At 37.5% G+C, this 13,581-nt stretch overlaps 1 protein-coding gene across 2 annotated transcripts in view; it reads right to left on the reverse strand.

Annotated features, from left to right (window-relative positions):
- ryk (receptor like tyrosine kinase) overlaps nucleotides 1–13,581 on the reverse strand; it is a 63,862-nt gene that overhangs the window by 20,523 nt on the left and 29,758 nt on the right. Inside the window, exons 2-9 of one of the 2 annotated variants that reach the window (XM_079883172.1) lie at nucleotides 11,529–11,650; nucleotides 11,056–11,155; nucleotides 9,608–9,739; nucleotides 8,736–8,801; nucleotides 8,504–8,645; nucleotides 7,531–7,631; nucleotides 5,796–5,879; nucleotides 3,314–3,439 (exon numbers count right to left, since the gene is read on the reverse strand). In XM_079883172.1, the coding sequence (XP_079739298.1) occupies nucleotides 3,314–3,439; nucleotides 5,796–5,879; nucleotides 7,531–7,631; nucleotides 8,504–8,645; nucleotides 8,736–8,801; nucleotides 9,608–9,739; nucleotides 11,056–11,155; nucleotides 11,529–11,650 (873 nt within the window). The remainder of the gene's footprint in view (nucleotides 1–3,313; nucleotides 3,440–5,795; nucleotides 5,880–7,530; nucleotides 7,632–8,503; nucleotides 8,646–8,735; nucleotides 8,802–9,607; nucleotides 9,740–11,055; nucleotides 11,156–11,528; nucleotides 11,651–13,581) is intronic. The other variant, XM_079883173.1, reaches the window with a different exon arrangement.

The raw sequence follows: 13,581 nt of genomic DNA on the forward strand, positions 1-13,581 counted from the left end.
ACCTTGAGGCGGATGGGCTACAACAGCAGAAGACCCCATCGGGTACCACTCATCTCCACTACAAATAGGAAAAAGAGGCTACAATTTGCACAAGCTCACCAAAATTGGGCAGTTGAAGACTGGAAAAATGTTGCCTGGTCTCGATTTCTGTTGAGACATTCAGATGGTAGAGTCAGAATTTGGCGTAAACAGAATGAGAACATGGATCCATCATGCCTTGTTACCACTGTGCAGGCTGGTGGTGGTGGTGTAATGGTGTGGGGGATGTTTTCTTGGCACACTTTAGGCCCCTTAGTGCCAATTGGGCATCGTTTAAATGCCACGGCCTACCTGAGCATTGTTTCTGACCATGTCCATCCCTTTATGACCACCATGTACCCATCCTCTGATGGCTACTTCCAGCAGGATAATGCACCATGTCACAAAGCTCGAATCATTTCAAATTGGTTTCTTGAACATGACAATGAGTTCACTGTACTGAAATGGCCCCCACAGTCACCAGATCTCAACCCAATAGAGCATCTTTGGGATGTGGTGGAACGGGAGCTTCGTGCCCTGGATGTGCATCCCACAAATCTCCATCAACTGCAAGATGCTATCCTATCAATATGGGCCAACATTTCTAAAGAATGCTTTCAGCACCTTGTTGAATCAATGCCACGTAGAATTAAGGCAGTTCTGAAGGCGAAAGGGGGTCAAACACAGTATTAGTATGGTGTTCCTAATAATCCTTTAGGTGAGTGTAGCTTTGATTTAATAGCAATTTTAGAGTACAAATAATTTTGTGAAATATATATTTTGTATAAAATAAAAATGTTTAGTACAGCACATTTGCTTTACAGTAATCTTAAACTTCTATAACTTTTTTACACTTTCATTTTTAAGTGCAATAATATGCTGAGAGTCTTCTTTAAAAGTAACCAACCTTAGGTCTGTATTCCAAAGCATTTTTTTTTTTTTTTAGCATAGACGTGAAAATGCACCGTTTCATTTCTTGATCACTCCAGAATTTCTGTACTTCCATTTGTGTAATTTGACAGGCTAGACGACTTGGTAGTATTTTGAACCTGGAAAAACATTTTACTGGTAGGGTATGAATTAAGATGTGTTATACTTTGGGATCGAAGTAACAAAGGTAATTAAACATTTCTATAGTGAATTCAGTGAATTGAATATAGTGAAGTATAAAACTATGTGTTTCATGGATGGTGAGTTTCTTTGCTGCAATGCAGAACTTACAAAAATTGCATCTAACTTTCCAAAAAAAAAAAAAAGTGTACACATTGCATTATACATTATGCAACTGGCTGGGTTTCCGTTACAGATTTCAGTCTCTTTAAGTAGGAGGGAAAAGAACTGAGCATGGTCATTATGGGGGGATTTCTTGGTAGGAAGACGCATTTAATGCTTGCTTAAGTTTTGCCAAGAAACTAAGCACTGAATGTCCAAAGACGTAAAGTTTTAGAGACGTGTTTTGTGGTCAATTTTAAACACATGAATGTTTTCTATCAATCAGTATATCCAGCTCACAGAACAGAGTCAATGATCACAACAAGAGATTGTACTATATACTTGCAGCTCTAAGGAAATTAATTTATTATCTCCTCTAGTGATTACGATCCCATTTTAGTAAAATACACATTACTGCACAATAAATATGTTTAAAAACGTGTGTATTTTGCTGTAGACACACTCCCTGAAATAAAAAAATGAAATAAAAATAAAACTAATAATGTTATTGGGTGTTCATAATCTGTTGTAGATTGTGACAAAAACAATAACTAATAACATGCAATTAAAAATATTGCATGTTATTATTTTTTTGCTTTGTTTTGACTTTAATTATACTTTCCAAAGTACCAAACAATCCAGTGAACTAGTTGTCTTTATCGACTTATAAACAACACCTAAACCTTTAAAACTGTAGCGCAAAACTAATGTATATATTTATGAAGTTGATAGTCTCTTGTCATTTATTTGTTCTCCATTTGAAAACATCAAGCTTTGTTAATTTTGCCTATTGTTCATATTATTGTTGCTGTTTCTGTTGTATAAAAAACATGCTGTGTTTTTATTATTGTGATATGAATATGACAACAACAGTTATCACTTTAATTTCGGTCAGTGTCTCATTTAAAGGTATTGTATGGCTTCACAAGACGTTTGAATCACTTTTATGGTGCTTATTTTGTCATTTTAGAGCTTGAAAGCTCTCATTCCTCATCCACCTTCATGTGGAAAACGGCAGGATTATTCTTCAAAAATTCACTATGTGAGTTCCTCAGAAAAAAAAAAGGGATTTCAATTTGGGAAACAAGAGGGTAAATGGTGACAAATTTTCATTTTGGGGTAGAAGAAGCCACACGTTTGCAATGCTTTGGCCAAGCATTCATTTTTTTGGCCTTGGTATAACTACATAAAGCAATCGCAGCAAATATTTAATGAGCAAAAGAACGAATTTAATTGAAATTTGTGCTTAGGCCGTTCAAATAAAAGTACTGAACTGGTCATTAAAAACACACAAAGCAAATGGCCCTTCAAAAAGGATTAATTTCACTTTTCTCCCAAACGTCCCATAACATTGGTTTAATAAGATTAACTCTGTTCCTTTGCCAAGCCAGCACTTAAAACACAACACAATAACCCCCTATAAATAATAAATCAGCTTCATCAAGCTTGTAGCCACACATACATGATTTACTGATGGGAGAAGAATGCAATAGAGAGGAAATTTTGCAAGAATGCAAGTTAAATAAGGCAGGTTCTTGACATACAGTTTTGTCTATGTTTTATAGCTTATGAGACTAATGACATTTGTGTCAACATCTTCTGTGCAGGCCCGAGCTGCGCTGGCAAAAGGCCCAGCAGAGAGATTTTCTGTTTGGGCTCCAATTTAGTGCTTGAGTGCAGATTTCCCGCTGGAACAGAGCTCTTGTGTGATCCAACAAAATTATTTTGCAGAGGGAAGTGTGTCTAACCTCAGACTGAGTGGCCTAATGACGTGTTTGTTTGCCATGATGCAATTTCAGTTGAACAAGGTGCTCAACATTTCGATGGCACAGAGTTCTAAGTTCTAAGAATTGAGTCTTTCCAAAGGACACTATTAACTTGCTGTGGTTTCCATGTGCGTGCTAGGGGCAGAATGACCTGTGGGATTATTACCTTCATGTAAGACGTCTCGAAGTGTTTCGAGACGTCTTACATTAATGACAGAGTTCTAAGTTCTAAGAATTGAGTCTTTCCAAAGGACACTATTAACTTGCTGTGGTTTCCATGTGCGTGCTTGGGGCAGAATGACCTGTGGGATTATTACCTTCATGTAAGACGTCTCGAAGTGTGACTCTCTCTCTGGAGATGGCGATGTCTTTGACCTTTGCCTTAGCCTCCAGAAGAGTTACACTTCTCAAGTCATTCTTCTCTATCCGCAGAGAGGGATAACCTGAAATCACACACACACATGCAGCATTACAATAAGTGTTAACAATTCACATTAGAACTAATTAAAAGCATGTCTAATGACAGACAAATCAAAACAGAGGCTTGCAGTATTATTTGAACAACTGGAAGCATTTAAACACTTCATCAAAGGAGTAAAACCGCAGCTTTGCCAAAGGCAAACACTGCAGTGTCACTCTTGCACAACATGTTTCGGTGTGTAACTGATTTTATCTCGCAGTTATACAGAGTCAATTGTATTAAATGTTTAGATGCAGCGGACTTTAAAATACACAAGCAGCTCTAACAGACAATGTCAAAATGTACTGTGAGCACAAATACCAGTATATAATGCAATTTCCATGTTTATAATCAATACTTCATTTTGCCTTGTTATAAACATTATTACAATGATTATATAAATACAGTTGATTATGAATACAGAACAAAAAGCAAATACATTCACTTTTCACAAATACAACTAGCCAGTGTTCCCAGGGTCATTTAGACTAAGGGTGTTTCTCAAACAGCTCCCTAGCTCCTGAGCTTGTGAATCAGTATGTCGTGTTCAAGAATTCGGGCACTGGTAAGGACAGTTAAGGACTCTGGCTCACTACACATTGAGACACTAATGACAATTTCCGGCGACGTGACAACATCCTCATTGTACAATATGGTATTTATGAACAACAGCAGAGCTGATATCTTTCTGACATTACTTGTAATGTTATTTAAAGTACATTATGATGAATATGTTGCTTGTTACATAAACATTTCAGCCGTAAATAAAATATAAATGTTAGCTAGATTATGTTCATTACCTGTCTAGCGATGCATGTTTATGCTGAAATATAATAAAATAATGGTTGTATTTTTAAAAACATCTATCGCTTGTCATTATGTGTAGTGAGTTGGCTCATATGAAGTTTTCGTGCTTCAGAACTTGCATTAGGGAACATAGTGAGCATCGATCACTGTTTTTCACGGTGCATTGTGGGACTTTTTAGGAAGCAAACGTTTCAGTGCCCTGGAAGGATTCAGCGATTGAGACAGCCCTTAAAATGGCAGACTCCCTGATCAGTGCCCTGACTACAGACCTAGGGAGCTGATTGAGACGCACCCTAAATTTCTCCACTCATACTAAATCTGCACGATGCTGCCCCCAAGTGGTTATTGGAAGTAACTAATTTAAGACTGCTAACATTCCCTGTACTACACAGACACTAATCTGTAAAATAATAATATAAATATATCACGAAAATATTAAGCAGCACAACTGTTCTTATCATTGATAATAATTAAATGAAAAAAGAAAAAATGCATTGCCATCACCGCAATAAATTATATTTTAAAATATATAAAAGCAGAGCACATTTATTTTAAATTGTAACAATTTCACAACATTGCATTTGTTTGATAAAAAATAAAAATAAAAAAATAAATAAAAAAAAAACAGTAAAACGGTAGTCTTGGTGAGCATAAGAAACTTCTTTCAAAAACAATAAAGAGATCTTACCGACCCTTAACTTTTGAATGGTGGGTTAATGTCAAAAAGTGTAAACTATCAAAACATTATCATGTTTGATCATCACAAAGAATCTTACACACCACCATCAACTCAACAAAGGAAATGAGTGTGGGGTGGGACTATCTGTTTGGCTGAAGAATGACAGTCAATGAGAATGACCGCTCTTAAAAGAATAATTATTTTCAATGACTGTTTCGTCTGACCAAAGGGTAATTGGTCTTACTTTTTGGATTCAAAAAGTAGACCAATCTATCTTTTTATGTAAGTGACTTAAAAAAAGTTATGACCAGTCTTGAAGAATTTTTTTTTTTTTTTTTTTTAGATGACTACCTTGTAAGACTAGTCTAAGCAGTTAATGCAACAGGCCACAGGCTGTGATGAAAACTTTAAGGTATTTTAAAAAAAAAGAAAAAAAGTTTCGATTAGTCCTGCTTAAAATTCTGGTTTTAATATAAAATATATCTAAACAAACAAACAAATAAATGGCAAATCATTTCATTAAGGAATTCAACATTGACTTTTAAAATCGGTCAATACTCATTTTCAACAATTCATTCAAACATTTTTTGTCATTTAAATAAATATGTATTTCCTATTTAAAATAAATAAATAAACCCGTTTAAGTAATAATTGACTATGGCACTATGATTCTGATGTCTTTGCACCAGTGTAACACCGTATGAACCAATCAACAAGCTTCGTGACGACCAATAAGAGCAAAACAATGGTGATGGGGAAGAAGAAACCAGGTTAAAGTTTGAAGGTTAGTGAACATGATTTAGTCATGATTCCCTGTTGCTCTCTCTACCTGCTACACAGCAACAGAACTTACTTTTGGTTTCGTGCGAGGGGGCACCAGGGTGAGGGAAGGAGGCGCCTGCAAGCTGGAGCATGGGTGCAGAGCCAGTTTGAGCATCTGATAGAGGAAGGAAGGGGTGGAGGGAGGACAGAGGACAGAGTGAGAGAAAAAAATAAAAGAAAGATGGAGAAAGGTATATGAAGGATGGATATTCATAGCAGGTAGATGGTGCCTGAGCTATTTCACACACAAGAACAAGAGTGAGACATGAAAACACATGGTATAAGCATGAAACAGTGCACCAAGCATGTAAGACCACTAGGAGGCGCTACACACAATACGTGTTAATAGCCTGTCAAATGAAGCAGATATCGCCACCATCAACTATCCACTGATTTATAAATACATTACAATGCTGGTTGTCATTGAGGGAGAGTATTCTCTATTCTGTACTACACTAACCAAAACATTAATTTGGACACTTAAATGTCTGAATGTCATTTCATTCAAAAAACATCAATTCAAGTGGCATTAACTAAATATTTTAAAGTAAATATAACAAACATAACTTTGTACGGTTTAAATGATCAAACAATAGATATATTGGGGGCTTAAAAGCAATTCATATTCTGTAAATTGTAGCGTTATGTATTTAACTGCAGTTCACACTGAATTGAACTGAAGTTATAACTGTAACTGAATTTGTTTCCTAATTAAAGAATTTTGCAAAAAGCTTGACTTGATATATTGTTCTAAAAAATAAAATTATTTGAAGTTTGTTATAAATAAAAACGGTCTTGAACAACTTAGTTTGATATTTACTTTAATTACTTGATATTTACTCTAATTCAATGACATTCTGACATTTATATTGTTACTTAAGTGCCCAAACACTGTGAATATAAGACTCATGGGATCACCTGGCAAACCTCCCCTAATGGGAAGTTTAAGGGAGGTCATCAACCCGCTCTACTCGGCCCTGCCCAAAAAGCTCTAATTTTAGCCCAATCTGGTCATTTAAGGGAAAGGAGAAACTCACCTAATATGAAAACAGTTACTATGTTTTAAAAGAGCGGAAACTTCCTGTTGATTTGGTCTTATTTGCATCCTAATTTGGAAAGGGGGTGGAGGTGACTCTCCAAATGTGTTAACCCTAAACCCTAACTCTCATGGTGGAAAAAAAAAAGACAACAGCCTAAGTGTGAAGAAATGCTACTGAGATGGCACTAGCAAATGACAGTGTAGAATTGAGTAAATACTAGGTGACCAACATATGACTTTAGTACTTTTGTGAGGGGATTTTACAAAGTCGCACACACATACGCAACAACAACTTATACAACTTCGATCGCACAAAAACAATCAACGCCGGAGTCACTGCTGTAATAAACTTAAGGACAAAAGTGTGGAGGGGGAGATGGGAATGCGTACGCCTATTTATTCCAACCTTCTGATTCCAGTTTAGCTAACTTGATCATTCGTTTCCAATTTTCTAGTTTATAAAGGAATGCACATTTGGTGTGAACAGGACGAGACAAGATGCATTCAGAGGTGTGAAATTTAGAACAATTTAACATGCTGGTCTGTAATCCGTAGGGAGCAAAGCATCCTGGTGCTGTTGGAGCTGCTCTTATGGGGAGAGACGGGTTTTCTGACATTTGAAATCATGGAAGGGCAGTGCAGATGGTTACGGCAGATGGTTGAGATGTTTGAGAGAGTCGCTTATCTGAGGTCAGGGGTAAGGGGCATGGTGTGGTCGTAGTCTTACTGGTGACAGGTGTAGCGTTGTTGGGGGTGTCTGCCCTCAGGTACTGGGTGGTCTGGGTGGAGGGCTGAGAGAGACCCTGAGAGCTCCCACTGTCACTAACGCTAAAAGAAAGATGTAGAGAAAACATTAATTACTTTAGGAATTGAAAAGCACAGGCTAAAGGTATTTTGACTTATATTTGCACTTATTGTAATAACCTAAATTTCTCTAACTGAAACAGACCAGTCTTTCAGTTTTAAATGGTTTCACAGCCTCTTTTATGATGAAATCATCTGTTTTCTCAAAGTGTGTTGGGTTTTACCTGGCCCTGGACCCCAGTGCATTTAAAAACTAAGTGCTGTGTAATTGTCCTAATTAAAACCATTAGACTCCAGCTCCAAAGGTTAAACACTGAGGCCCCTGGAGAAAGACCTTAAATGCTACAGGTTTAACCTGCCTCCTCAAACTCATTGAACCTAATCATGATCTAATGTCACGACTCATCATCATTGGGTTCTTCTGGTCTACTATTTGAGCTGTAAAGCAAAAAGAACCCTATGCCAGTAAAAACACATCCTGGTTCTGATGTTATGTTTCAGAAGATAAATGGAGCTCTGTGCTGCTTCTTGTGAATAGCAGTAGATAAAATCTAATCTATCACCCTTATATAATCCTGAAAAAGACAACTCTCTGTACTGATGCCTAATTCAATTTCAGAAAAATGCAATTAAACTACTCAGCGCTCTTGTATGAAATTAGTAGGAGATAAGATTTTGTTTCTCCTGTCTCCTTCAGACAAACCCACATTTTTTTCTAATTAGGGAAGAACAGACAAACAGATAGAAAATGAAATCATGAGCGCAAATGACCAGAACCTCTATAAAAAACAAATTCGCCATAAACTATAGTTAACATATATACATAAACATATAGTTTTGGTGGTCTGAACTAACCAAATAATCAAACACAAAAATGCATGCATGCACACACACACCTGTCATCCATTTCCACTCTCTTCATGCTGTGGAGGTGTAACACAGCGAGGATGATGGCTACTAGGAAGATGACGATGCAGCACACACACACGCTGATGTAAAAAACTCGTGTGGATGTGGTGGGAGCATTTGGACTGCTTGCTAAGCACAAAAAAAGAGCAGAGAGGTTACAAGAGCACAGTGAAGATGGTCTTCAGTTAAAATGCCAAATAATGAATCACAAATACTCACGATCTATTCTCTGTATGGTTGTGTTTGGGAACGGCAGAGTTTTAGGGGGCTCTGGCTGCTCAATTCCTGTAAAGTAAAAACAATGAAGGGGAAGGATCAGCAAAGAGCCATGTTAATACCAGTTCACCGTTTTATACATGCACAAATTTGTTTGTGACAAATCTAATTACATGAATATGATTTTCTTTCTTTTTTTACAATTTTTTTTTGTATCAGGCAAAAAGATACTATGATACAATAATTAATGTTTATTCTGATATCAAAGTAGTGGTCTGTAATGGCCTTTTTCTACATTTTAAATTTAAATTGAGAAAAATATTTTCCTTTAAGCTACATTTTTTTTTTCCTTTCGATTTTGGGTGGAAATATGACCTGGACATCATGTTGATGGGTCTCGTGAGATGAATCCAAACACATGAACTGGTTGAATTTGGATTCATTTATGTTTGGTTAGTAAATTGTTGCCAGGGCAATAAAATCTATCTCCTTTCACACAAAGTGTAAGACAAACAATATCTTCCCGAGCGTTACATACAAGCTGACCCAGTTATTCCACAAGGGAGAGGAAATTGGGGCATACACAAACTCTTTCTTTTCCGCAGCTAATTTGGCTCATGTGCTTCAAATAAGCAGGGAATAAATTCACTGGCTATTTCTACTTGGAAAGCATATGACAGAGAGCTTGTGTTATTATCAACTTTGTGTGTCAAGTTTCACATTGCCAGAGACAACGATCTGCCAAATACACAAAACTCACAGAATACTTGTAGCAGAAAATAGAGTGGGGAAAAAAAATACACAAGCACATCTTTAGAAGTTTCTTCCTTTCTTTTGAGGAAATAATAAAGAAAACGTGTATGAAAAGATCTTACTTCGGTAACACATTTTCCTGCGTTTGAAGTTGAGCACTGTGAAGTTGTTGGCTGGTGTAGTCAGGTTGAGCTGCACCGTTAGCACAGCCTCTCCATCAGCCTTTCCAGAGCAGAAGAGGTCCACCCTGAACACTACAGAGAGAGAGACACACAGAAAGTACTTACTGGAGGCCCAAATTTGATTATATTAAATATGCAAGCTGTAAACAATGAATACTGGGCCTCATTTTGAACTTTTTGAAAGAGTAAGGGCTGCTCTTCCTTTGTGTTGGCACAATACTGTATGCCCAATTCCTACTAAACTACGAGAGAACACATTTTAAAGACCCACTCACACCAACACAATGTTCGGCACAAAAATTTGGTCCGATTTTCGTATGCAATTTGTCTGTCCAGTCCAGTGGTTCTCAAAGTGTGGGGGGCGCACAGGTACTGCAGGTGGGGCGCGGGAGATCAGCAGAAAAAGAACAGAAAACAACCGTTGCAACGGCGTTCAAGTGCGTGAATAGTGTTTGTTGCTCTGCCTTTACAAGAGACAACGAACGCCCATTCCAATCTTTCTTCTTCAGTCCATTGACATTTTGCACCGACTGAACAAGCCCGACAAAGTGTTCCTCACCATCACAAGCTGCTATTGTGAGTGCGCCGCCCATTGTCGTGTTCCGGCGAGAAGATGTATAAGAAGCTGAGCTTGTGAGATGCCGTCAAAAGAGTTCACTGCAGCCACTGATTATATATTGTTCATACAAAGCATCACTGAAATAATTAAATGTTTTGTTTATTAAAATTAAAAGTTATGTTCTGATCTATCATTCTCTCTTACTGTTATATTTTTTCAGTGTTTCAATGGCATTACCAAATTAAACTCTTGTAGTCTTTCATAACATTTTTTTTTTTTTTTTACTTGGTAGTCAGAGGTGGAGTGGGCTTTGGTTGGGCTGCAGGTTTTGTAAAGGTTTAAAGGGGGTGCGTGAACAGGCTGCATGAAAATGCTAAATAACTTGATTGTTGGTGTAGAATAGTCTGTTTTCAACTGCCACATAGTTACCAAAAGTGTGAATCTTATAGGCTGGTCAGCTTTATTTGCAGTGTGATGGAAAAGAGATTAGAACAAAAACTTCAGTTGTATTGGCGATGCCACAAATGTTTATGTCGGTCTGAACAGATGCATTAACAGCCGTTTATTCAAATTAAAATTAAGGCCTTATTGTAATTAATAGTATTTAAAACCTAATAAAACAAAGCTGTGGGTTCTTAAGTTTTGACATATGACCTTTTCATCAGTAAACGTCAGTCAAGAACTACCAATAGTTAACAGGTCATTTTTATGTGAGGATCTTTAAACATATCTAGAAGTAGAGCTACTCTTTAGTTGTGAAAAATAAAATGTTTTTAGATATCAACAGTATATTTTCCCTTCAATATACAACAGGATATGTTTGGCTTACCTGAACGAGTGCGTGGGACCTCCCCCTGGGCAGAGATGTTGCTCTGAGGTTGATCCATGGCTGAAGTGTTTTCCACTTGAAACCCCAACCTGTAATCCACCTGTGCAGGAGACAGGGAAAATAATTAAGATATTAGTATAAATCATTCACAAAGCATGTAATAAAGATAAAAATGACAGATTTTTATCTGAATTGTCAGCAGCCATTACTTCAGTCTTCAGTGTCACACTAAGCTGATTTGTTGCTCAATAAACATTTTTAATCATTATCACAGATGAAAACAGTTGTGCTTCTTTTTTTTCAGAATTGTTTGATAAATAGAAAGTTCAAAAGAACAGCATTTATTTGAAATAGAAATCTTTTGATACAATATAAAAGTCTTTACTGTCACTTGATTAACTTAATGCATCCTTAAATTACCAGGCCCAAACTTTTAAATGGTAGTGTGCATATGATATATTAACAGTGCCAACCTTGCTGCTGGAGTGCCATGTGAAATGTAGGCTGTTGGTGTCACTGGGCACAGGCAGGATGAAGGAAAGAGCATAATGATTTACCACATCATCCCTCACATAGTACAACTCAGCATCAAGACCTGCAGAGAGAAAGAGAGAGCGAGAGATGATAAAACTGATCAGGACTGGCAGAAATTAAACAGTTAAAATCATTTCACATTCACACAACCACCCTGCCTCAAGAGAGGATTAAAATATAGTTTCATACTGCCAGACCCTGCTCTCATATGAACTCTGCATTTCACCATCAAAACATAATACGTGCTCATTTAGGCTTAATGTATTCCACAGCGCCTGCAAGTATATGGTGCAGGAGGAATCCATGGCAACAATATATAAAATATATTTTTTTAGTGCGGTGACCAACCACTGTCTGACATAGTTCCACTTCCTTACAGTAAAAAGCAAGATCTGGATCTATTATATCATTGAGTGCAGGTATGACAGCCACTGAAATATGATTACAATTTCCAATCAGGAGGATATGAGTTATAACAGGCTCAAGCATTCATGCTGAGAATCTGGAATGCTTCCCATTAAGCTGATGGGATCTATGAAACTACCAAGGCTGCCGCCCAAGTTTTAACCACAGTTAATTTCTCTTCTCTCTAGCCTGTCCATTTAGAACTACATAGAACGGTTTTCTTCCAAGTTTATACCAAGAACAATATCCTCAGCCACCCCCTCCACCATACAGTGAAGGGAAAACAGTATGTTTATGTTTAAGGACTTCACCCCTCTCTATCGTCAAAGCAAAACATCTCTACTCTCCCCTGTCTGGCCTCCATTTTCTAACGACACTGTAATCTAAACACTGCTTCCTTCCCGGCTACATTCCAGGGAGAGACTCGACCTGAAAAGCATTTCTACCAGACAGCCCGGCACACCTGCGATCCCATACTGCATCCAGCCCTCAATTAACAACTGGACCGGAAAGAGGCAATGATGATGAACATGAAACCGAGGTCTAAAGTGGAGGTTGATTCCCAGCACACGAATGAGACACAGGGATGTGTGAAGTTGATTGACAGCTGGAATCTCCTGCGGCCTGCCATGCCTTGGAGCAAACCTTATCATGACTGGCTGACGGCTGACTGGAGCCTATCTGTCTGTCATGGGGTCTGCTCAAACATAAGGGGGATGGGAGTACACAAACCCTTTCTAGAACATATCTATTTTGCTAAAATTTGTGATGTGTTAGCTGTACACCAAGACAACATAAAATCAATATACACTATTGTGCAAAAGTTTGTGGCCTGTAAGATTTATTGTTCTGCTTTTGAAAGAAGAGTCGTGCAATTATTTGATCAAAAATACAAAATATTCCGACTTGCGTGTGTGCACGTAAAACTTTTTTGCATGCTAATATCACGGCCTTATGTTTGCTTTAACGCATCCTCTGTGGCGGCCATGAAACCATGTTGTGAAATGGGCTGATGGCACATGTGCATTGAGCTTATAAAAACTGCTCACATTTTGGATTTCATTAGATCAGTTTGTCTATAGTAAAAAGGTTAAATCAAGCATTTTTTTAATTGTGAGCCTCCCCTTTAAAGTCCTTTATGCCTATGGCTCTGCTCACAATAAGCGCTGTTAGAACTGAACGAAGAAAATCAACATTTTCCAGCACCTGTAAGGATGCGTTAAATCAGGCAAAGTGGTTTAATAAAGGGTGTTTTGATCTTGTGAAATATGAAATTTTAGTATATTTTACAGTACCAATATTTTTAATTGGCCATTAAAGTTTTATATGGCACAATATAAATATACTGCCCTAACGAAATCCAAACTTTGGTAACTTTTTACTGTACCAATCCTTTTTTATGAACCGTTCAATTTTGCATATAGGACAATGCACACCCATTGCGCCATCAAACCATTTTGGCCTGGTTTCTCGGGCCGCCACAGAGTTAAATTGGTTAAAGCAGACATAAGGCCTTGAAATATGATGTACTGCCCTAACAAAAGCCAAATTGAGAGCACTTTTTACTATATCAGTCTCTTTATAGAC

Source organism: Squalius cephalus (genome assembly GCF_949319135.1).
Source record: "Squalius cephalus genome assembly, chromosome: 10".
NCBI classification, from domain to species: Eukaryota; Metazoa; Chordata; class Actinopteri; order Cypriniformes; family Leuciscidae; genus Squalius; species Squalius cephalus.